The 25,706-nt window shown below is 43.1% G+C and overlaps 1 protein-coding gene across 2 annotated transcripts; it reads left to right on the forward strand.

Moving 5' to 3' along the window:
- The first annotated feature begins 25 nt into the window (after positions 1–25).
- On the forward strand, positions 26–25,495 carry GDAP2 (ganglioside induced differentiation associated protein 2). Of its 2 annotated transcripts, none has more exons than XM_082303821.1 (14): positions 26–113; positions 1,738–1,984; positions 3,486–3,625; positions 7,783–7,936; positions 9,489–9,577; positions 11,939–12,015; positions 13,109–13,268; positions 14,981–15,131; positions 16,119–16,195; positions 17,589–17,665; positions 18,241–18,380; positions 18,973–19,027; positions 23,723–23,866; positions 24,708–25,494. In XM_082303821.1, the coding sequence occupies exons 2-14, from the start codon at positions 1,809–1,811 to the stop codon at positions 24,753–24,755; spliced, it is 1,488 nt and encodes a 495-aa protein (XP_082159947.1). In that variant the 5' UTR covers positions 26–113; positions 1,738–1,808; the 3' UTR covers positions 24,756–25,494. The 2 variants fall into 2 exon arrangements, with proteins under 2 accessions (XP_082159947.1, XP_082159948.1); XM_082303822.1 differs by lacking the exon at positions 26–113 and adding an exon at positions 1,316–1,545 and having other exon boundaries at positions 24,708–25,495.
- Positions 25,496–25,706: the final 211 nt, after the last annotated feature.

The following is a 25,706-nucleotide window of genomic DNA, read 5'->3' on the forward strand; positions in this document are numbered from 1 at the left end:
CCCCCGGAAGCGGAAGCGCCCGGCGGCGGCCCCGCCGTTCTGGGTGATGTCGCCGAAGCGGCGCCGGCCGAGACCCTGCGGGCGGGCGGGGCTGGCGGCGGCGCGGCCTGCCCGTGAGTTGCGGAGAGGCCGCCGTTGCTGCTGCCGCCGGTTCCGCGCTGACAGGGGCTGGGTGGAACGGAACGGAGCGGGGCGGGGGGGAGCCGCTGAGCGGTCGCCGGCCTCGCCCCCCCGGCGGTGCGGGTCGCCGGCAGCCCGGGTGCGGGCGGCGGGTTGTAGGAGGCGGGAGAGGCAGCGCCTTTCAGCCGGGCAGGGGCACGGCACCGCGCCCGGGGGCTTTGGGAGCCGCCGGTCCCGCCGGCACCGCTTTGTGCCGCCATCCCGCAGGGCTGCCGCTGCCGCGGGAGGCCCCCGGGCGGCAAATGGCGGGGGGGGGGGGGGCGGTCCGGGGGGGCTCCTGTGCGGCCCTTCTCTTCTGTCTGCCCCCGGCCCGCCTGCCCGGGCCCGGCTTTGGCTGTCGGTCGCGGGGAAGGCACCGTTGTAGATGAGCGCTCGGTTGGAGCCACGCCGGCTGCCCGTGCCTCCTTGTTCGTCGCCTGTCTCCCAGCTCTTCCCGGCGAAATCCTCGTTTAGATGCTCTTGTGGCCATCTTTGTCCCAGTGTCAGCCTTTATTACCCCCCAGTTTGAGTTTGGATGCTTGGGTTTTGTTTTTTTCCCTAGCTAATGAATATACTTCATAATTCACGTTTCAGAGTTACCGCTTGTGAATGCTATCTTTTAAAAATTATTATCAGTTATGAACCTACGAAAAAGGTTAAACTGTAGGTGTGTCTGTGGCAAACGGCAGTTACCTATGTGAGTGTGTTTGTGCTAGCTCATTTCGCTAGTATGGTTTAGTAGCTACAATAAAAATGTAGTAGCCTAGGCGTTAGGTGCTGGCAATTGAACAGTATGTTTTGGCTAGTTTGAGTCTTAATCTAGCAACCAGTATCATCCCAGCCTTTTTTAAAAAAAAAAAAAAAAGCCATATGGCAGAGTTCTGTCTGCAGGTTCATTGGGCCAGCGTTCAAATGTACAATTTTGCTCTCTTTCTTGCAAAACCGATTTGGGTGAAGGGGTTTTGTGCCTGTAAGAACCAAGCAACTCTAAGTCTTATTTGCAGTGCTTTGGAATTCACTGAACTGCAAGGGCTGTACGCTTTGGGGGGAGGGAGGATGTTTTCCTTGGTTGGTTTGTAAGGTTTTTTTGTGTGTCTAGGGTTTGGGGGGGGCTGTGGTGGTTTGGGGGGTGGTGTATTGTCTTTTGGTATTTTTTTTTTTTTTATAGTATGACCCAGGGCTAGACCAAAATATCTGAAGCAATAGATTGTACATACCCTGCTACAAATGTGCTTTTTGTTTAGATAAAGAAATAGTAATTTTGAGAAAGACTAAGGTCCTTTCTACACTTGGGAATTTGTGTTCAGCATTTTCAAAATGCAAGATCACAAGCCAGTTGGACCAATTTAATAGCAAAGGTGTTTTCATCTTGCACTGTTGGAAAAGGTTTGTCTTACTGCAAGTATTTGCATTGCCTTTTTGCATACAGATAACAAAACGGAGAGTGGTTGAGTTGGAAATCTGTTTTTCTGTTTTCTGCTAGCTGTAATTGCATTGCAGTCTTGTGAAAGGTTTGGCTCCACAGGAATTACTTTTAGTGAGCACCTGGTGACCTGGTTTGATTTTCTTCCTTTAAAGCACCTGGAAGACTCCAGTGAGAATTGGAGTGTGACAAGTTAGTGGAGGAAAGGAGTTGTTGTTTCCATTCCATGGATCCCTTGGGTGCTCCTTCCCAGTTTGTGGATGTTGACAGTCTGCCAGGCTGGACTGATGCCTATGAGGCTAAGCAGCTGGACTCTCACCAGAATCCTGTTGAAAAAGCTCAAGCTGATGTTAGATCACCTTTTCCATACAGGAAAGACATCAATGCGAAAATAATCTTATGGTAAGTTCCGTATGGCTCTAGTGTGTTTGTCATCGCTTCTCCATTGACTGCAGGATCCACTGCCTCATATAACAATTGCTGCTGTAGAATAAAGCCTTCAAGTTTGAGATTTGCTCCACCGTAGGCTATAAATTGCATGTTCGTAGGCATTCCTTGATGCAGCAGACTGGAGCTGTGCTTCCTACTGTCATACTGTATGCTTAGATCAAAACCTAATCGGGTACTTTGGTACAGTTTTTTAAATTTTTAAAAAAATATACTTACTGTCTACTAGCTTTTTTCTTTCTTTTCTGGCTTTATTCTGCTTTCACTTTTCTTGTTTAGATCAGTATTTTTCTTTCTTTCATGTGGTTCTTGTGGCTTGCTTTGGGCTCTTCCCCCTGCCTTTCTCTCTCCATTCTATGTTCTGTCTCCATGGTTTTCTACCAAAATCGATTGATAAAGTACAGTGTGCTGAGATGAACTTACTCCATCAGTTTTTCTTTCCTGTAACTCAGATACTTGAACCTGCTCTCTAGATGAGTTCACTCTTTGTTAATATGAAGAGAGAAGGATTTCTCAGGGACGCAGATTCAGGGATCAGCCTGAACCTTTTTCTGGTTCATACATGCAGGAAATGGGACTGTTCTTGGATTTCCTGAACCTGATTAAGTACAGAAAGAGAAAAGTAAAAGGTTAAACATCTCTTATGACTTGGGCTTGGGTGTAATAAATGTCTGCAATTTGAACTGTCATTTGAATCTCTCCCTGTGCGTGGGAATCTTTATTTCCCTTCCTATGCTCTTTGATCCCAAAATCTCTAATGGCTGCTGCTGCTGTGACAAAAAGCAGGTCAGAGTTTGCTACTCCTTTGTCTCTTGTGCATCTCTGCTTTATCTTCTGCATGTCTGATCCTGGAACAGCAGAATGAACAGGATCAAATTGCGGGTTCACAATTTCAGAACAAAAGCAATGCAAGCTTGCCTAGCTGCAGTGTCACTCTAGATCCTCAGTGGTCGGAGGAAGAGCAGCAGCAGCAGCAGCAGCAGTAAGGTGCCCGAATAGTGTGTATGCAAACCGAAAAAAGTACATTAAAAAACCCGTTGAAGTTTTGAAAGCAATATACTGCAAGGACTGTCCTCTTATCTCCAAGAGAGAATACATGTTTTTATGGAACATGTTACACTCCATCAGTTTAGCACACTGCTTCACATGTTCTGCTAGTTAAACTGCCCTACGTACAATTACACCGCTGCCTTTTCTACGTACGTCACTAAGTTACTGTTGAGGCTGGGAGTTTTTAAGGAAATGACGGGTTGCATGCGATCTTTCTTCATCAGTTAGAGGCAAAGGATGATTCTGCATGGTGAGCATGTCAGGGTACGCTACGCTATGTGGGCACTCGGGTACGGTTAATGCTTTTCCTTTAACTTGGCATTTCCGTGCTTGTCAGCACTTATTTGAGACTATCCTGCTTAATCTTACATTTAGCCTGCAATAGACTGTTTCCTTGTTTCCTCAGGAAAGGAGATGTAGCGTTATTGAATTGCACAGCCATAGTAAATACCAGTAATGAGTCTCTCACTGATAAGAATCCAGTATCTGAAAGTATATTCATGCATGCTGGGCCTGACCTGAGGGATGAACTCCAGAAGCTCAAAGGTAAGTGGCTGGAGGCGCTTTTATCTTATTGAAATCTACTGTCCTTGCATAGTACAAAGCATCAGGATTTGGGGCTTTGAACTAAAATCACGGTATAGCTCCCCCCCCCATCTGTTGTTAATGTGAAATAAATGGAGGAAACACATGCCAATCTAGTCTCTTTTTGCCATTCAGGTAACAGATGATTGCAAATCTGTGGCAGACGTTCGAGTTGCTGAGCCCTTACTTTGTGATACAGTAATTCCCGTTGTTATCCGAAGCCACTTAGAGTAGTCAGCTTATCAGAGCTTTTGCTCAAGGGACCAGTCTTGTACATATTCAGATTTTGCTCTTATCCTGTTCGGTGTGTGTACGCTGTGGAAGACAGGAACTGAAGTTCACCGTTGCAGAAATTCAGTGGGTTCTAATATACACTTTGTGTATTCTCTTTCAGGCTGTTAATATACACACACAGTCTTTCAGGAAACTATGGCAATAATAGATGGATTGCTAAAGCACTGCATGTCTAAGTAAAGTCTTAGCAACTATTTAAATTGTTTGCTTCATTTGCCTCTTCTGCAGAACAAAAGGTTTTATTGGAAAGTTACAGGACTGTCCCTAGTAGAAGGCTATGCTGGAAATGGCTGAGATTTGCTTTGCCTCAATTCTTTATTAACAGGGTTTATGGCTGATAATGACGTTTACAAATGCTCAGCTTTATTTCCCATCCCTGTTAGATGAAGACTTTCCTTATTTTGTGTGTGAGGAACAAACAGTTCATAATTATCCAAGGTTATACAGAAGTCTGATACAGTTTGCAGTTAAGAAATCATGTTTTTAGTAACTATGGTACTGAACCTAATTTTGAGACCCAACTGATCCCTGAGTAGTATTGCTCACTCTCTTGGGTAACAGCTCCTATCTCCTTATCGTGTAGTAACAAAACAGATAGAAGAGCCATAATATTTTTTAATACAAACTCTCAGTAACTTAAACTACAATTGAATAGACATCCTCTGCTTTTATAAAAACATGTTTTGCTGATTCAGCTTGCTTTTTGTGAGTAACCTGGAAGTAAAACAGGAGGAAGAGTAACCATTGCATAGGAGAGAGAAAAGTCAGTGTGTCCTTTGGGTGGAAACAACTGTTAAAATACAGCAGATGTTACAGAATAGTTAGGGCCCTGCTATGTTCACCAGAACTCTTCTAAAATAAACTTGAGTTTCTTGTGTGCGCTGTGAGGTGGGAAGAGCGGGACAACACTTCAAGGCGTCCTTAAAATTTGAGATGTCGGCTCCATAGGGAGTTATTTGTAAAAGTTGGGCTTAGCTTCTTAAATTCCCCTTTACCATGCTGAGTTGTATCTAGTTTTGCATCCTCTGCCCCTGTGATGACACTGATGTCTTCTCTCTGTAATGCATTCTGCAGGTTCACGACTCCCTATACATGGCAGTTTCCTTTTAATCTTGTGACAAGAGCTTTTCAGAAATCAGTTCTTCTGTGACACTCTACTGGTGTCTTGCATGGGGGGGGAAAGAGGCTGGGTTACAGCTTGGGTTTTGTGCACCCTTAATGTGTTTGTCACAGTAGCAGAAGTGGAAGCGAGCTTAGTTGATAAATTAGTTTATCATTCTTTTGTCACTTTTGCCTCCTTTTTGCACTCTTTCCCATTTAACTGAACTTTTTTTATAGGGGAATGTTCTTGGGAAGAAGTGAAAATGTATGGTCTTTGCTCTAAAGCTGTAAAATGGGTGCAGTGGTGATTTTCAGTTAGTTCTCTCCTGCTTTATTTCTACTGCTTGGTATATTTCATAGATTCCAAGAAAAATCACGACCTTACAGCATATGATGTGCTGACCTTTCAAAGGCATGTGCTTTCTTTAAGGCTCAGCTGACTGCTGTGTTCCTTGGAACAGTCTGTAGTTTTGATTAACACAGAAATACTGCAGCCAAGGCTCCACGCTTGCAGCTGAAGTGCTGTTGATATATGCTTGCCTATCAACACATACATGCAGTCTAATAAAGACCTTCTGTAACACCAATGCATAGTAGTCTTCCAACTCCAGTGAGACTTTTTCTCTGCTGCATGCTTTATATGGAGGATTCAGACTTTCCATTTTAAACTTGGAGGGAAGCTGTTCAAATGTTTGAAATCTCATCAGATAAAAAAATAAGATCTTGACTTTGTTCCCCGTTTTGCCACAGACCTTGACCTCTGCAGCTCACTCTACTAGCTCACCTCACCGTGTATCTTAACGTAGGAATAATACTTGCTGCTCATTTTACTTTTATAAATTTTGTGGACATCTCCAGTCAGAAGGCATTGGGAAGTACTAAGTGTGATTGGAGATTACTGATGCTACATCTGGTTGTCTGAATTTGTTAGTTTCCCTACTGAATTCGCAACTATACCTCAGTCAAACTTCCTTTGTTCTTTTTCAAAAGGCAGTTTTTCCTTCAGGCCTTTGCTTGTTCTTTTCAAGTTGGGTGACTTGGATGGGCCATGGAGGAAGAATAGTAACTTGATATCTGATATATTAAGTGTTTTGGTTTTAGCTTCTGCTTTTTCCATATTGTGCTTATTTAATTGTTCTCTTGAGCTGAGGTGTCTTAGAGGATGTGCAGCAACTCAGGAGAGTATGCTTAGTTTTAGTGTGCTGTTACATTCCTTCTGATTAACCCAGAAGAAACGAGGTGGAGGTCTATAGAAGCTAATGATGTGATTTATTGGATCAAAAAGTTTACAAGATGTTGGCTTAAAGGCAACATGGTGTTGCCATTAAAAAGACATGCTTAAAGTTTTGAGTAAGAGAAATTCTCAACCTGGAATGTCTCTTGCCGTGAGATATGCTTTCGTGCGTGCTGGTAGCCTGCCTGACCACCGCAAGGAGCAGAGTGGAGCAGGAGAGGTGATCGCTCCCCTTTACTGGGCAGCCTCACGATTGACTTAGGCCGAGCTACTGCGGTGCTGCTGCCAGAAGGGTGGGCACAGCCGCTCGTTCACACCTCGTTCCTTTTTGTGGGCACTGGCAACCTATAAGATCAGGTTGAAAGCAAATCCAGTGAAAATATTAGTTTTCAGCCAGATCGGAAAGCTGAAGTGCAGCTGTACAAGCAGAATGAAGAAGGTGGGAAATGCTTGTCTTGGTGGGGAAAGAGAAAGACTAGAAGTACTTCTTCAGCTGTCCAGAACTGGAATGGACTAGATTTGGGTGAAGAAGGGGAGAGTTAGCAGACTTTTCTTCTAGGTGCCGAAGCAAAAACAGACTTCAAACACTGTAGCCGTTCCTGGATTTTTCATTATCAGAAATATATTGACAAACTGAAGGGAATAGAGAGGTTTATGGATGTCATCGAGGGTTCTGACAAACTGATTTCCCTTGTGAAAAATTATGGGAACTAAGTGTGAGTAGCTTGCAGGGGATAGCAAAAGAGCAGTCAAAACAAAAAAGAGGTAAAGATGTGAGGTATGCTAGGATGCAGTAAATGCTCCTAGAGCATGTAACTGGAGGGTGCTGTGAACGGCACAGTTAAATGTGTTGCTTGAACTTCCTTGCCTTGAGACTAGACGCCTAGTCTGTCAGAAAGCATGATCTCCATGAGAATCACGCTTCTGCCTTGTGGACATGAAGAAACTTGCAAAACAAAGCAAGCTACCTTGTTCTGGGAGCCTAGATGAAGCAAGTGCTTGATCTATTTATTTCTAATAGCTTTGCCAACAGCTGCTGGGTTTGATGAAGGAGACTTGCAGTCCTTTTATCCAAAAAGCAATCTCCCCAAACCAAGTTATTAAATTCAGAAGGACTTTTTATTGCTGGTTTTGTAGCGTATTTGTGCATCAGTTCTCTGCACGTTGTTAAATCATTTCTGCCTTTGGCTCTGTGTGTAGCATAGTAAGCACTGCAATTAAGACAGCATTTCTAGCAATTTCTGGTTTGTCCTTATATGCATAGTTTTAAAATCGAGAGGAATGAGCATAGCTCTCACCACCTCAACCTGGCTAGGTGATACTAGGCAGCTGTTATGAGATAGAATGCTATCCTTAATATTTTATGTCTAAAACACTGACTTCTATGTATGGAGTTGTCTGACTCTGGAGGAGGCCAAGGGCTTGAATACTTCTAGCTTTCTTATCACAACATTGGCATTTATCCTTGTGGGTTTTTTTTTTTTTTCAGGGTGCAGGACAGGCGAGGCTAAACTCACCAAAGGATTTAATTTGGCTGCACGTTTCATCATTCACACAGTGGGACCCAAATACAAAAGCCGGTATCGCACAGCAGCCGAGAGTTCTCTATACAGCTGTTACCGCAATGTCCTGCAGCTCGCAAAGTAAGCACACAACAAGTTACATGAGGGTTTGCCATCCGTGGCACATCTGTTCTAGATACTGGGGTCTGCACAGAGGCCAAATGGCTGTGAACATCTTCTCACGTATATTGCATTTGGTTAAGGACATGAGAACATTCGTGGCTTCATGGTATACTTCATGCCTTTTGTTATCTGTGTCGCTGTCTAGATAAGATGCGCAGAGAGATCTGAGCTGGTTCAAGTCCTGAACAGTGTAGCTAGAGCTGTGCAGCATTCATTTACTCTGAGGAAAAGCAGCATTGATAATTGCTTTGGGTCCCGTGCTGCAAAAAGCTTTAAATGAGCTTGCTCAAGCAGCAGCTTCATGTGTCTCTGCAGCCACGTGAACATACCCACGGGCAGATCTGACTGCCGTGTCAGTTCATGTATCTGGCCTCTCTGCCTTTGTACAACAGCCATCTAGCATTGAGTCAGGGTGCAAGGTTATTTCTAAATTCACAGTTGCTGCAGATGGGTTTGTAGTTTTTCCTCTTTCATCTGTGGTATTTTCTACTTCCTCTTAGCTAACAGGTTTTTTTTCTTTCTATTTTTCTGTGTTCTTTCCTGTATTCTGTTCTTCTCCTGTGATGGCTGTTGTAATGGTAGCAATCACAAAAATACCTGAATGAGAGCAATGTCAGAAAATTTACTTAATAACTTCTTGGGGTTGGGAAGATCAGTTCTTCCAAGTCTGGACTGTGTGTTACAGTGCAATAGTAACTGTTTCATAATCAAGATTACAGCTAAGGTTTCTAGAATGTGCCAGTTTTGTTCTGCCTCAGAAGTAACAAGTAAAGTCAGGTCTGGATTGAAACATGTTGAAAACAATTAAAAATTGTAATAATTCTGCTTAGTGAATTCTGAGTGCCTTTCAGTCAGCCTGTTCTCTAGAGTAACTTGTCACACTGACGAAATCGTCTGCCAGCTCTGAGCTTGCTCAGACTGATGGCTGTTGGCGACACCTTTGCTTTACTCTTCTAAAGATGTGGCACTCTGCTGGAAGCATCTTACTGATCTTAAAGTATGTATCGCTCCCGGCCAGTGATTGCCTAATCATACCTAGGATTGAATAAGCCACCTCTGTGTCCTGACCTCTAACAAACCAAGTGATAGGTCAGGTGGAGGAACAGGAGAATGTTTGCAATAAAGAGCACCTTCTTTTCCCCTCCTTCTCCTCACTGTCAATCCTATACAGGAAGGAAAGTATTTTGGAAAGGATTGCAGGGAGCTTGAGGGAAGAACTTCTTCATTCAGGATATGAGAAATTGCAGGAACAACGTAGCTGAGGTAGAAGGAAAAATCTGAGAACAAACACAAGAGGAAACAGTGTGGGATCATTAATGGTTCCCTCCTTCTCTGCTTAATGATGGTATGTATGCATCTTGTCAGGAAAGAATCCTTCTGCACAAACCTGAAAGGGGGTTGCTGCTCCACAGAGGCAGGAAAAAACATACTGGTGTTATATACTGTACTGACAGACATTTGTTCTCATCTGACCTTCTATTCATTTGGTTTTCTTTTTTTTGGATTTCAGGGAACAGGCAATGTGCTCCGTAGGATTTTGTGTCATTAACTCTCTGAAAAGATGCTACCCCTTGGAGGATGCAACCCACATAGCACTGCGTAAGTTTGTTGGAAAGTGACTTAAACTGGATGGCAGTATTCAGCAGATCGCTTACCTCTGACAGACTGCTGTTGGTATGGGGAAACCTTATTTTTAGGGGGCTGTAGTTTGTTAGAGGCTGTAAAAAGGCAAGGCCTTCCATGGCTGATCAGGAAATGGAGGATAAAAACAAATGATCCTTTCTCTGAGCGGTCATCAGTAAAGATACATGAGAATCTGTGCTGGAACTTGTAGTCTTCAATATATTCATTAATAACCTGGAAAAGATACTGAACAGTGAGGTGAGAGAGTTTGCTGGTAAGAGAAGATTGTTCAGAATAGCAAAGATGAGGCCTTACTGTGAATAGCTGTAGATGGACCTCAAGCAACAGTGAATTTCATCTGCCATTTTAGTGTCATCAGTATATCCAAATGTAAAGTGATATTCTTCCCCCACTGACCCACCCTTATATGCTTCTGTCTTCACATGTAAAATGATGGTCTAATCCTTGGGAGCAAAATCTTGGGATTGTAATAGTTCCATGAAAACAACAGCTCACTGGAGTTCAAAACAACAAGCTAAGGAAGACACAAGAAAATTAAGAATGTTATGCTATAAATCTGTGTTTCGTCCACCCTTTAAAGCTGCACATTCAAAAAGAATATAGTAGAAGTTGAGGAGGTCAACAAGAATGGGGAAAAGCAAGAAATAGCTAAGTAAGCTAAAGTCTTTTTCAGACTAGAATACACAGAACTTGAAGGGAGTGTGACAGATGTCTGTAAACTCATGAGCAGTATGGTTATGGTGAATAGGAATCAGCTGTTCACTGTCTCCCAGAATGAGAACCTTCAAACAGTGTTAGTATGAATCAGGTTCAGAACAAACAAGGGGAAATCATTCTTTATGCTTACACTATTTGTTTTATGGAACATCTTACCAAAAGGCATTGTAGATGCTAAAAGTTTTCAAACTTGTTTGGGTTCAAGAGGAAACTATATTAAAGGGGGGGAAGGTTACTAAAAACAAATCAGAAAAGTTCCTAGGTTGAAAATACTTAGAGAATAGAAAAGTGCTCAGAGAAGAATATTATATACTTGCCTAGTTCTTACTTTTCCCTTTTTTCTTTTAACTTTTTCATTTCTATTGGCCTGTTCCAGTCTGCTTTCCACCACCCAGTCCCTGGACCTTCCTGCACGGTACTCCTGCACAGTAGGAAAGTTGTTGCAGATGTGGGTTTTCCTCTTGCTGTGCAAGCTGACTGGAGAAATCTTTCTTAGATTCCCCAGCTGATGCTGGGGAAACAGATTTGTCCATTGTTTTCTCTGCTATCTGCCTGTTGAGTGAGACATCTGAAAATATCTGCTCCCACAGGTTCAGAAAACTGTTTGCTGTGGAACCGCACAACTGCCTTTGTCCTGTGGTGTTGCAGGTCAACCCGATTACACGTGAATTTCTGTACAGGAACTATTTGAAAATAGCTCTTTTTTTTTTTTCCTCTGAACTGCTGTTTCTTGAAGAACTCTCACCAGTGTATTCTCTGTAGAGTAGACTTCTTTCCTGTATTTCTCTCTTCCGTTGTCTCTGTAGGGCTATATGCTACTTAGTGAAATACTGCCAGACCAACCTATTTGTTTGGACACTCTCTCTTGGCAGTCTGACAGGAAAGCACTTGGAAATCCTGACGTGTCAAGGTTGTTGCAGCTCAAGGACCTCATCTGTACAGGGACATGTCTGGGAGCTTGGTTACAAAACTCCCCCCCCCCCCCCCCCCAGCTGCAAATGTTTAGGAACTTGACTGTGTCCCTGGATTATGCTAAAGCTTTGGGGGAGTCCAAAAAAAGGAAATAAATTCTCTCATGACTTACAAATATAGTTTTTATATGCCTCTGTGGCATAGATGGCCCCAGAGATTTTGTGTGGCTGACTCTGTCTTGTACCAGCTTCTGCTATGGCTCGCTTATCATGCTTTCCTGATAACTTAGGGCACGATAACTTGTTTTAGGAATATCTGGGTTTGGCAGTTTGCACAGGACTCTCTAAAGGAAGGATTTGGCTTGATCTTGCAGGGCCATGGAATCACATTCCACAGACTGAGAAATACCTAGTAAGCTAAAATCAGAGAGAGACACTTCCTCTTTGTGTATCCTTTTCTAAAGTGAGAAGCAGGAGAGAGTGGAGATGGAACTTCCAATGTGGCCAACAACCCATTTTGTGTGTTAAACTACCACTTAATGCACACTTGCATACAGCCTGTGGAGCTATTTTGTATGAGGAGAGAGAGGTGTCTCTCTATTCTGCACTCTGTTGACTTCCTCACTTGTAGTCATCTGTAAATTTCTCCTCCTGTTTTCCTAACTACATTTAATCTTCTTCCTTGCAGGCACAGTTAGAAGGTTTCTGGAGATTCATGGAGAGACTCTGGAGAAGGTGGTGTTTGCAGTCTCCGAGCTTGAAGAGGTATCTCCTTGACGTTCATTCCACCAAAATTCATGAGCATGTTTGATCTTCTCTGCAGCAGTATTAACTCCTGCATTGCAGAGCTGGATTTGGATTTCCCCTTCAAATCACATAGACTTTTGGTCCCACAGCATCATTTTGGTCTCCTACTAGCATAGCATCTTTCCCAGTACTGTTTATGCTCATAGCAGTCACTATGGACATTTCAAAATCTTTCCACTTCCACATGGCTTCCATGTTCCTGAGCCATGAGCAGGAACTAAAACTAGAGGTTATAGCACGCAGTTGTGCTGGATGGTATCTGCCAGCCAGAAGGGAAATTCCTCATACGAGATTTCCTCCTTACACAATGCTGCTTCCCTTGTGCTTTAAAAAGGCCAGCTTAGCATGCCCACAGATCACCTACAAATATCTTAAACATTGCTTGCTGAAATCACAAGCCTGACGTTTAATGATCTGTATTCAGACAGATGCTAGAAGTTTGAGCGTTGACTTCTCTTGTATATCGGACTTGCTAATGGCTGTTCCTGGGCAGAACACCCACATTGTGTTCAGGTTCTGTGGCATCTGGATGAGGAAAATAACTAACTTGTTGTGGGTTCTAAAACTGCTAATCAGGTGGAGAGAACACATGAAGTACTACAGTGTTCAGTAGAGATTTTCACTATTTTCCTCCATGTGGGGAGGGTTTCTCTTGGCTGGTTGTTGCTTTTTCTTTTTCCCCAGTCAGATCACTAAAGGTGATCTGTGTAGTGGTACATTTTAATATAAGCAGCCTTCGCTGAAGTTTGTCATCCATGCATGTTGTAACTTCATTGCAAAGCTAAAGTATCTGCAATCTGCCTAAGTTGGTTCAGATTAAAGCAGAGTCCTCTCAAGGTCATTTCCCCGTGTGGCAAAAAAAAAAAAAAAAAGGTTAACCTTTATCAACGTTATCTGCCTTTATTGCCAGGTAGCAGCCCAAAATAAGCCATTGAGGGAAGTGGTACTTTGCCTCCAAACCTCTGAGAAGATTCCTCCTGCAAGGGCGGGTGTTACTTAACCGAAGAGCAAGGATGCGTGATAGACCTTCACGCATTTTTCTTATTTGTAGGCCACTTACCAGAAGTTGCTGCCTCTGTATTTTCCAAGATCCTTGGAAGAAGAGATACAATCCTTGCCTTACCTCCCTGCAGATATTGGCAATGCAGAAGGAGAGCCTGTAGTACCAGAGCGGCAGATCAGGATTACTGAAAAGCCAGGTGTTCCGGACGGTGAGTTCTTAACTGAACCTTGGAATAAGTATCTCTGTGTGAAAGTCACTGGCAAAACAGAAAAGGCACATGGGAAGCCAAGAGATGCCTCCCCACCTCACCCAAGGCAGGCTGTGATGAAGAGAGTTATCAAGCTGCCTCGTTGGCTTCGTGTGCCCCACAGCAGTAACTTCTGCTTTCTGCCTCGTTGTGTAGAGTGGTGTAGTTGGAGGACGTGGCAGACCTGTTGCTCTGTCTTTTTCTTTCTTGTGGGGAGAGGTGGGGTAGCTCATTCCCTCTGCAAATTTTCTCCCAAGGTGATAAGGAACTTTGCAGTTTTTTTGCAGAATCTTGTGCAGCCCCTAAGTAAAAAAGACTATTATTATTAATGGCTATCTTAATATATTAGTAAAATACTGCTTATATATTAGCAAATGTTGTCTCAAATGATAAGATTCTGTTGATACAGCATGTGCATCGAACTAGTAGATGCTTAATGAAAACTAGCAGAAACTCCCTAAGAGACAGAGGAATTAATCAACCCAGAGATCAGTGTTTGGGAAATGGCTGTCAAAGCTCAGGGGAAAGAAGTCTGTAAAGAGGTTGCCTGGATGTCAGGGTTGAGGAGGTGAGATACGTGTAGCAAAACAATTTAATATATAAATGAGCATAGCTGGCATGTTCTGCCTTATTTATTAAGCAGCGCTGTGAAAGTTTTACACTTCTTCAGGCAAAGCCTTAAACCATCAAAAGCAGATAACTTGGAATGGGTTTCAAAGGCTTTCTACTTTTGCATGGCCAGTTGGGATAAGGCTGAGTATGCAATGAGGATGCAGACAACTTAATTTTCCTGTTCACATTTGATATCAGCTCCTGTTGATCAGACTCCCAATTTTTTTTGCCCCCGTCCAAGCTGCTCGTTACCGGTATTTGCAGCTGTGGCTGATCAGGGTGAGGCATTCAACCACTAGCCGATAATTTGTGAAATTAACTGGGTTTGCGTATGTAGGAGCTAATGGGTATAGCGGAATCCTGCACTGTTGTCCCATTGCTACTGTAGCATGTCGCACTAAAACTGGGAAACTCAGTTCCCCTCCAGATTGCCCGGAGAGGAGGTGCTAGAAGCCTTAGCAATATTCCTTGATGACATCGTTCAGTGGAGCGTTCTGGTATTGTCACCAGCAAGCGAGCCTGTGCTCTTCTACTTCATCGCACAGTCATGTTGTAAGCAATACTATGAAAATATTCGAACTCAGGCTACCACTAGCTCTACAGCATCTGTTGGAGCAGTGTCAATGATACAAAAAGAAGCGAGCCCTTCCTACAGAACAGCTTCTAAACTGAGTAAACCTGCAGCATCTGTGCTTCTGCATGCTTATTTTTCCCCCTGTGACAAGTAGGACAACTGTAAAGCCCAAGCGCCTCTCTCCAGACCTTAATTTCTGAGAGAGTCAACCATTATCCCTTTGTTACAAGCTGATGACTAGGACTTGCCCAGTTAGTTTCCAGGCAAACCAACATTTTAAGGGAGTCTGTAGTTATCAGTCACATGCCGTAATCTGTCAGTGGTACTGGTGAGATACCAGAGCCGCATCATCGTACATGGTGGGTTTTTGTGTTCCTTTGTAGCATGACGACCGGGTTGCCTCACTGAGATGCACAGCAATTCAGCAGCAGCATTGCTGTCTTGTACGCAGCTTGAACATTTTCCACTACCTTTGTTTCTACTGCAGATGCTTCAGATGAAGAGGGTCTGGAGGCAGATCTGTCTTTCATCGGTTCCCATGCTTTTGCCCGCATGGAGGGAGATGTTGATAAACAGAGACGCCTCATCCTTCAGGGACAGTTGTCAGAGGCAGCACTGCAAAAACAGCATCAGAGGAAGTGAGAATTTCTGTGTCCGTGTGAATGTTTTGCATTAGTCAGCTCTTCAGAGGACCAACCCTTACGATGATTCAGTTATCTGTAAAGCCTAATCTTCTGGCAAGGAAATACAGATAAAGCCTGGTGTTGCCCTGGATTGCTGTGGTAGCCTCTTTGGCCTGAAGGGAGAAGGGAAGGGGCAGCAAGAGGAAAAGGGACGCCAGCGATGAGCAGCCCGCTGGCATACCCAGCCGCCTTATCTCTTTGCCACAAGATGTCACTGTTTTGTCACCGCTTTTGGTAGTGGGGTCACCTGCTTTCCATACTGCCCACTTGCTCCTGAGGCTCTGGGCAGATAGCAAAACATTTTTCTTCCATCTTCCAAAACAGAAATAATTAAATGAATGCCGAGGCTTTTTTCCTCTCCCCCACCTGACCCCCGCTAACCCTAATATGCACAATCGCTTTGTTAGAAGCCAGCTCCATGCTGGAGTCCTCTTGAGGCACGATGCTTGGCTTGTTCTGTCAGGTGAGGCACCAAGTTGTTCACCATTCAAAGGGGGGAAAAAAAATAAATCCGTATGTGACGCTAGTTGCTACGTAGTTGTGTTCAACTCCTAGACTTTTTAAATAATTTTTCTTTTTTTTTTTCCCCTATTTTTTATACACTGACACTGAGGTATTTAAATTGAAAAAAATCCTCTGAGATGCTTTCAGCCCAGATGCAATGCCACTATAGTTACTAGCTGGTGCATATGCATTGTCCTAATAAAAATCACTAGGTATGTAACTGAGACACTCAAATCTATCTTTTTTGTTTTGTTTTCTTCCCCCCAACATTTCTTTCTTCAACAACTTGATAGTTGTTCCATAGGTCAGAAAACAACAACATTAGAGGGCTCAGTCAGAAAGAGCTTGTTTTGTCCTTCCCTTCCCAAATACCTCTTCAGGCTTCTAATGCTCGTACAAAGGGGGATTAGGTCTGACCAGATGTTTTTAACTTTCTAGCTATAATCGCTGGCTGTGTCAGGCAAGAGCTGAAGACCTCTCTGATATTGCTTCTCTCAAAGCCTTGTACCAGACAGGTAAGTTCAGCGTACCGATGACTGATGTATATTGTCTTAAAGTAAAAATACAAAATAAAAATATAATATTTTCTTTGGACTTGAGTATATAAGTCATGTTATTAAGCTAGAAACCTGGTCAAAAACTAGGCAACGTCTCTGCAGTAAAGCAGGAATTCTCTCTTGATTGGCTTTGACAGACTGTGTGGTAAACTCCCAAACTGCTCTGCTTTAACGGTCTGGGGATACGTGCATGTCCTGAATTGTCTGTAGCTTTACACATCAATCAGTACTGGTAGATTAAGCCAATGCATAAGGTGCTCTGTATGAAATAATGCAGACCAAAAGAGGAACTATCTCCACCCTTTGTTAGAAAGAAATGAATGTTGCTTTCAGGTGATTAGTGCAGAGAATAAGCAGTTGCCAAAGCAACTTTTAATACAGCTTTCCTGAACAAAATGGGTTGCTTTATTTCCCTCAGGGTAGGTATGTGGTGCTCTGCTCTGTATGTGTCTCCTAGTACTAATGGCTGAGTGCCCTGGGCAGCACATCTTGCAACCTTCAGTTCAGTAGATGGTGAGATTAGGGAGAGATTCAACAACCCAACGGAGAGTTCAGTGGGAGAAAATAGCTGCGAGGTCCTTGCAGCCTGGGAAGCAGAGACGGGGAGCCTGTACTCTTCAGTTCACTTTTACGCTTTAGGTAGCGTCGTACTCGGACATTAAAAACTTGCCATAGTCCCAGTGGGTTATTGCTGCTCTGCACCGTGACAGGCAGAAATGGGCAAGTAGTCGGGCTCTCGAAAGCGTAGCTGTGTTTTTGCAGAGAAAGTCTGTTCAGCAGTTTGGCTGACATCTTTGGCCTCCTGAAAATCCAGATACTTACCTTGATCTTTGTGCAAATACCAAGGCGGTGTGATACCTTCTACTCAGTAGCTGTAATTTTAAATTCTCTCCTTTGCCTTAGACAAGTCTCTGTGGGCTGCAGGAGGTCCATAAGGCGTGCTCTGGGAATCTGTGCGTTAGGTTTCAGAGCTTGGTTTCTAGGAAGAAGTTTGCTTTGGTGGTAGAAGTGCAAGTGAAGGTGGTTTGTTTTTTGGTTTTTTTTTTTTTTTTTTAAATAAAAACCATGTTAATACTTGAGATTTAGGTAAATGTGGAGTACACGGGCAACATAAAATTGCAGTCCTTAAGACTGAAGTTTCTCGGATGTGATGCACCCTTTTTTGGATCAGAGTAGCTACTGGTATGGTGAGAACAGTAACTAAGTGTATGGCCTCTGTTGTTAAGATGGAAACGAGATGCGCTGCAAAAATTCTGAGCTGTGGCTGGTTCTCCCTGGTTTGAAGGGGACCAACCCCAAAACCTGGCATGACTGAGGGAAGTCCAGAGACTTATTTTTCTTTCTTTTGTAGGTGTAGATAACTGTGGCCGCACGGTGATGGTGGTGGTTGGAAGGAATATCCCCGTAACATTGATAGACATGGAAAAGGTAAGGCTTTGTAAAACTAGAGTTGTGTGGGTTGAATATGAATGTTCAGGGTGTAAGAGTCTGATTATAAGGGTAATTCAGTGTTAATACTAGAAACATTATCTGTAGAAGACTTAAAAAACATTAAAGAGGAACTATTTTTACAGGCAGATAAAAATGTATTCCGTTATAAAGCTTTGTGTGTGTTGAGGTGGCTTTTCTCAAGGAGGAACTGGCCTATTTTTAGAAAAACAGGCCTAACATGGACTCCTTTTTCTTCTCAAGAAGAAAGAGACTTACCCTGCTGCTATAACTGCCAAGACATGAAGAGTGAAATGTAACGAGTCAAATTAGTTTTTCATGGAAACAGCAAGAATTTATCTCCATCTGTGCGGTCAACTAGACAAAAAAGACATCTAAGTTATTACAGTCAAGTTGAAGACTTGGAATGTTCACCTTGCTTTTGTAGCTGAAACATAATGCCACCCAGCCTCATGATTCCTGATTTGTGAATGAATTAAAGGAAGCATATTAAGATGTAATGCCACTGTGAAAGAATTCTTTGCAGATATAAATTTCATTTCTTTCTGTCTCAGGCTCTTCTGTATTTCATCCATGTCATGGATCATATTGCAGTGAAGGAATATGTCCTGGTGTACTTCCATACGCTCACAAATGATTACAATCAACTAGACTCTAATTTCTTGAAGAAACTCTATGATGTTGTTGATGCCAAGTGAGTGTCAATTGGAAAAGAATCCCTTCTGGTCTTCCTCCGTGCTATGCAAATGTTTGTCATTCCCTGTATCTGGTTTCCCGTTTATTTGTGAGAGAGTTTTGTTGGGACAAAGACCTAAATAAATAACAAAGGCAGGAGGAAGGAAGATATGTTTTCTTTCCTTCTCAGAACCATCTATCACACCAGAAGTTCTGTGCTCTGCAGTCTCCCTTTGGGAGCTGTTGGAGAGGCATACAGGGTGTATTGTCTGTCTCTGTGCAGAGGTGGAGCTCCTGGAGCCTGGCAGTGTTAAAAGTATGTTGTTAGTTGTGAAGGAAGAGGCTTGGGTAACATTGGTAGTCATAATTTGTACATAACTTTCACTGTCCACATAAAAGACTGCAGGCTATGATGTCTTTACCTGAAAAATAATCTGCTTTTTTCCCCCCTTTACATTTACTTTTCTGGTATCTTCCCTTATATTAGATCTAATTTTGTAAAATTACATTACAGGCACTTAAGCAAAATGATCTGTGTTTTGACTGCTATGCTGTGTAGGTGCGCTTAATTAGAAGTCACCTTTAAAGAGTTTTTTCTTTCTTTAAACCAGGTACAAGAGGAACTTGAAGGCGCTGTATTTTGTCCACCCAACATTTCGTTCAAAGGTGAGGTATAGAGTACAAAAGAAAAGAATGTTCTGGGTGTTGGCGGGGTAGCGTGCAAGACTACAGTATGAGGAACATGGAGGTGCATGGAAGAGGACTTCTAAAATTAGGCAGTATCTTCTGGATCCATGGTCAGAACTAGAAATTCATCCCCATCTTTGATCTAGCTGTGGTCTCCCAGCCTTAGCGATAAGCTGAACCGCAATGCAGTGCGACTGTCTGTGCCTTGTTTTGCATGTGCTCTTAACAGAGAGAGGTGGAAGCTTTGGATCTCGCTTCTTTCAGAGAGAAACATTTTGTCCTTTTTCCTGCTGTCTGGTTGGCAAGATGACAAGCTGTGTCCAAAAACCCTTAGAATTCTTTTTTGTATAGGTCATTCGCTGGATGTTTCACCTTTTCTCTCCCCACAAGAGGTATTGTGTGTGTGCTGCATATCACTTCAGAGCTGCCCTGAAAAACTGAACCCGTCAAGCAGTAAGGTATTATCCTTGACGATGATCTGTGTGGGGCAGCAGAAGAGGGAGCTCGCTCCCTTACGTACTTCATACACGCTACTCACATGGCAGCAGTGTGAGTACTTCAGATGAACTGTCAGCAGCAGCCCTTCCTAAAATTTTTGTTTGTCTTATTAAAACAGTTAGAAATGTGATCCTCCATGTTCACATCAGATTAAGCCCTGTGTTTATTCTGCTTTTTGCTGACGTTGATCAAGTTTGAGAAAATTATACGCCTGCAAAACACATCTGTTTGCACATGTTCAGCAAGAATTTCTTTGCTAAATTTCCAAAGAGTCCTTTCTTTTCGTGTGCACAGATGGGGCAGCGTGAGACTTAGAGCTTCCTTGGTTTTATGTAGATGAGACTGAATCTTCCAGCAGCATACCTTCCAGTTTCTGTCAGGATAATTATTATTCCCACAGGATACAGATCTGAGTGCCAGAATTAGAGCTTCCAGCTCTGATGCTCCTGAAAATGTAGGAGCTGGCATACAACATTAGTAAGGTCACAAAGTTGAGTGGAAAAGCTGAAGCTAGGAAGTACTAGTGTGTTAGATTCCCAGCAGCACTTTCTCCCCCTCCTCTCTTACCATGCATTTCTGTTTGGTTGAGAAACATTTTTTTTGTTGGAAGATGGGGACCTGTGTTGACCAGTCCATCGCCATGTTCTCTGTTTGAACTGCAGCGGGACTGGACAGATCTGTGGGGCAAGCGGATAGTTGTTGGGCAGCGGGGAGGGTGAGAGGCATAGTGCTCTCTAACTTGCTGGAGATGGAGTTGGTTTGTATCTTATTCTAGCAGCACAGCTGGAGGCAGAAGAGGATGTGCGTCCGTGTCTTTCTGCCAAGCCTTTTCTGTAGCTGAAAGGCAAGTGGGATTGCTGCTGGCTGTTGCAGCGACCGTCAGCTTATGAAACACGATGGGGAACATGCGGCAGAAAGTCCTGGTGGAGAAGGTGGCTGCTAAGAGGGAATGATTTTTCTCTCCCCTCCTTTTTTGGCTATTTCAGGGTGGTTGTCCCTGTGGAAGATTGCTAGCCCAGAAGCCTAAATCTCTTAGAAAAAAAAAAAAGTTTGGCACATTCATCTCCCTACTTGGAGCATTGACTTCCTTCCCTAGAAACAGTGGAAAATAGCCCATGTCTCAAATGTAGGAGGAAGGCTTGTGTGTTCCTGCAGCTTCCCAAACAATCACACTTGTACATGTGTCTCATTCTTAAATCTCAACATAAATGGCCCGTTTTACTGCGGTATTGAATCCTGGCACAGTGGATGTCTGCCATCTGTTAGTCACATTGCTTATTTCTGAGCTAAAAGGGATCAAGAGGCTTTTTGTCATGCCTTTTGGAACGTCATGTGCCCCTAGAAAACAAGCATCGTTCTGAAAATGCTTCATAGTGCCGGTGACGATTCTTTGTTTGGTTACTAGACGTGAAACTTTTAAATTCTGTATATTCTGAGGATAATTGCCTATCTAGAATACGTGGTTTTCAGCATGCAGGGAGGAGGGTTCAGCAGTTATCCTAAAGCACAGAGTAACTGAAGCAGGGTGTGTCACTGCACAGTCTGCTGTTGTACACCAGTCCTCCTTTACTCATGCTTCGACGTGGGCCTTCTTGCGATCTGTGAGGGACTTGATTCTCTTGTGGTGCTGCTGAAACGTAACCGTTCTTATGATGAAATGGCATTGTAGGCAACAGCAGGTTTTTAGGCTGGCAGCAATTCTTGCAGTGTGAACACTTCACCGCCAGGACTTAGATTAAGGTACCCTTGAAGCGCTGTCACAAGTTCCTTCATACTCTTGCGTGTAAATGTACTTCTGCTTGCTATTGCTATAGTTGCCAATATATAAATAAAGGGCTGTTTGGGGTGTTTTTGTGTTAAGCCTTTTGGCTCCCACCTTCTGAGAGCTCCCCGGACAAAGCCTTACAGAGCTTGGTGTGTTCTGAGTGCAGTGTCAGGGGCTGGACCTGAAACAGTCTCAACCAGAGAAGTTCTGCTTTCGTAAAGTTAGTAGCTTGGCTGTGAATCAAGAACACTTCAAAACTGAAACATACCTGAACACTCAAATCAGATATTCATACTCATCATAATCTTCATATTTATCACGGATTATTTTTGTCTTGTTTTGCTGTAACAGTCATAAAAGCAGTTTCTGAAGATCAGCTGCCAGTATAAAGGTTGTTGCAAATCACTTACAGCTTTTTTTTTTTTTTACACAAGATCCTTCCAACTGTAATAAAATTTCCCAGGTTTTAGTAAGTTTCTCTTTGGGGTATGACCCAGTTAAGAGACTGGTCACACACTATCTGTGTTGTGCTGTTTTTTTGAGGGAAAGACATCTGATACTTTAACCCTGTGGTTTTCTAGCTTGGCAGAGTGACTTCGGTAGCCTTTTATTCAGATTCAGAACTGCAGTACAAGAGAAATGAAGGAAAACTTTAGCAGATGACTAGATTTTTAACTTTTTTTTGACTGCTCTGGTATAACTTATTCTACTTTCAGTGCATTGACCGGGATTTGGTTTAATTTAAAGTTCTCTGTCCTCTCACCGATAAGGAAATGGCTGCTCTCGTATTACTGTTTCTATAACCTGTGATTATTGAGAATGGAGATAATAGAAAAATTCTCTAGAAACATTTCTGGCTCCCTACCTTTTTTCCGTGTTACTGGGTAAGATGTGTCAAACTGCAGTGGCTTGTATACTGAGAAGGGGAGAAAAAATAAAAACCGCTTTTCTCAGTATCAGTTTTTGTGATGGCTGCAAAAATACTCCCTATTAGACTTCTATACATTAAACATCCATAGCAATTATTTTTAATGATTGTCATTCGTAATACGCCTCGGAATGCATGCTACTTTGGTACAGGATTGAGAGGGTATTTTTCACTCATTAAACTGTCATCCAGTGTCACTCATAGGAGGTCTTGTTAGAAAAATATAGTAAAAAGTGGATGCCAGTAATAGTCTGTCTCCCTGCTTTATGCTAACATAAATCTCTAATTCTGCCCTTAAAATCATGCACCCATCTTAAAAGTTCTGTCCTGTTCTTTACCTCCTTTTCTCTTTTTTGTTGTTCCTTTCTCGTGAAAATACTCTGTTTTGAGGAGGCAGCCTAGTTATTCCAAGACAGTTTTTAGGCATCAACTTTTTCTTTAAATGTTGTATTCAGGCAGATCATTTGTATTGACCTAATGTTTTAGTTTATTTGAAGCTCCCACTTTCCTCAAGGTTTTTCTTGTGGTGTTGCTTCTTTTTTGTTAACGTACTGCAGTCAAAGTACAACTATCAAAGAGAATCACAGAATGATTGAGGTTGGCAGGGACCTCTGGAGGTGATCTGGTCCAGCCCCCCTGCTCGAGCAGGGTCAGCGAGCACTGATTGCCCAGGACCTCTGGCTCTCCCAAGTTTTTTCTTTCCCTTCAGTCTGCCAGGAAAAGACTAGATAAGAAATAAACAAAAGTAATATAGTGCTTAATTTTGGAGAAGGTGGGTTGAAAAGCAAAAGCTTGTGCAGTCAATTTAAACAGGAATGTTTAATAACTTGTAGAACGTGTCTACACTATGGTGTCTTACTGGCCTTTGCAAAACAAAAATTCCTTATCCTGTTCGCATCCAAAAGAGACAGAGGTGTGCATACTTGTAGAATAAGTTGATAAGGCTTATTCTTGTAGAGTAAGATGATAAGGCTTTGGTAAGAAATGTGGTAAAACAGAAGGATGCACTTGTTCGCTCAGCCAACCCAAAGCAGAGAGGAGACTTCAGCAGGAGCTTTGAACAGCTGGAAGTCTCTTTCTCTCCCTCGAATTGCCTTTTCTGTGAAAGCGTGAAGGCAAAGGGTTGGAAATGCTTCTGTCAGATGTAGAGTCAAATAGGTCATATTCTGAGCTGGCTAAACTGGAAGTGAAAATGTGCCACTATACCGATGGTTTTTTGAAGACAAATAGCAGAACAGCTGTCACTCCTGTGCAGTAGAAAGGGACCTTGAACTGGGGAGGAGTGAGCGTGGAGGCTTGAAAGCTCTCAAGACAGCGCTTGCTAGCAGTCAGTGGTGGGCGCTTCCCGACCTTGCTGTGTGATTGCCATGACTTTAGTGTTTCAAGTTTAACCGAAGCCTTTTTAACTATGGAGTATTATGTTGAACTTGAAGGTTTTGAAACAGCACCATCTTCATTTGTTTTTGTTGGGGTTTATTTTCAGGTCTCGGCATGGTTTTTCACAACCTTTACAGTCTCAGGGCTAAAGGACAAAATCCACTATGTGGAAAGCCTTCAGCAGTTGTTCACAGCCATACCCCCAGAACAGATTGATCTCCCCCCTTTCGTCCTCGAGTACGATGCCAGGGTAAGTGACTTCATGTGGCAAGCATCCGTCTTTGCTCCTAAGTGTAGTTCTCATGCAAGTCCCATTCTGCTTTGCAAGAGCTTTAAAGGGGCTGACTTCCACACCTTAAGAATGGGGAGAAGAAAGGGAGGGTTCCTGGAGAGTCTAGCTTTTCTTCTGTGAGTAACACTTTTCTTAAACTTTTTTTTCTACATCAGTCCAAGCAGAGGGCTTGGCCGAGAAGCAGACTCCTTTCCCAACAGAGCAGTCTCCTATGTGCATAAAAGGCAGACTACCTTTCTTTAGCCAAGGACTGTAACATAACACACCGAGAGCCTGTGGACAAGATAAAATTCGTGTTATATACCTGCTATATACCTTACACTGACTGCAAAAAAACCCCATGCTATCTGTGTTTCATCTTCCCTGCCCCATGTATCAACGAGCATGCAGGAAGGAAAAAAAAAAAAAAGTCTCTACCCAAATAGTGGAATGAATATGGCTCACGTTGGCCAAGTCATTCCAAAGAGGATGTGCTGTAACCACAGAGTAACAGCCAGAGCTGTGCGGCTGCATAGGCCACTTTGTCTTGAACTGTGCAGCTGGCTATGCTAGCATTTGCGGCTTCCTTGCGTCGCAGCTTTGGCTTCATGGCAAAATCTTAACCTGCGCTTTTTGCTTAAAACACAGGCAAAACCAAGACCTGTTTTTGCCTGGTTACCAGCACAGTCCTCTCCTGGGTGAATTGTGGCAGTCACCGTACTCACGGAAGACAGCCAGGAGTGCCTCTGCTCATCATCCATTGCACCAAGGTGTATTGGAGAAGACGTTTGTTCAACTGCTCATTCTGTTCTCGTTGCAGGAAAATGGGCCTTACTATTCTTCTTATCCTCCATCCCCTGACTTGTGATCTGCAGTCCTGCGATGCTGCTGGTTTCCCATGGATCCAATGACCTGATGCCTGCCAAAACCTGTGCATTTGCCCATGTACAGACTTCAGAGAGAGGGTTTTCCTCCCCCAGCTCTGGTATTTTTTTACTGATGAGATATTTTCAAGCACTCAAGCAATCAGAGAACTTTATGCCACTGTGAACTGTACAACTATTTCAAATATATTTATCCAATGGAAAAGCTGATTCAAAGATCACTAGGTGCATTTTATTTTGGCTTTTTTTTTTTTTTTTGAAGCTGTTACATTTATTTCTGAACAGACTTTCTCTTTTCTGGGAAATCCAGCAAAAGCACTTGATCCTGTTTTTAACTGTTACCATTTTCCAGCTCCGTTTGCAATACCCATTTCTGACTGGTCTGTGCAAATATTGTGCAGTCCCAGCCTGACACGTTGCTCATCATCTGGTCTCTGTGTTTCACGTTGGATTACTTTCCCTTTCTGTTAGTGCTGATTACTTTGGTCTTAACCCAGCAAAAGTATCTGGAATTGGGAATGCCATGTCTGCAGGCTGAATAAAACACTACAGCCAAGCCAAGATTACTGCAAGGCTTAGTACCATAAATGCTAGGTGAGCTAGGAGCCTTGATAAAGTCCCCGTCAGTTATCATTGGATGATGTGACATGTCAGGATGCCACTACCCTCCCAGTAAGAATAAAAGTGAAAAGCATTTGCGGTTTCTTTTCTCTAACTGTAGTTGTTTACGTTCTCCTTTGACATGGCCAGATGTTTGTATGATAAATGAATGCCATCTGCCTGAAGTATGTGTGGAGGGGAGGGGGAAATGGTGACTCCAGCCCCAACCTCTGGTGGCAGAGATTGGTTTTGAGAGATACCAGTGTCCCTTTTATTTGCTGTACGCTGACACTCCCTGGTTTTTGAGAGACACAATACCTGTAAGAGAGCTGAGC

The sequence above is a fragment of the Platalea leucorodia genome (genome assembly GCF_965183815.1).
Source record: "Platalea leucorodia genome assembly, chromosome: 2".
Taxonomy (NCBI): Eukaryota; Metazoa; Chordata; class Aves; order Pelecaniformes; family Threskiornithidae; genus Platalea; species Platalea leucorodia.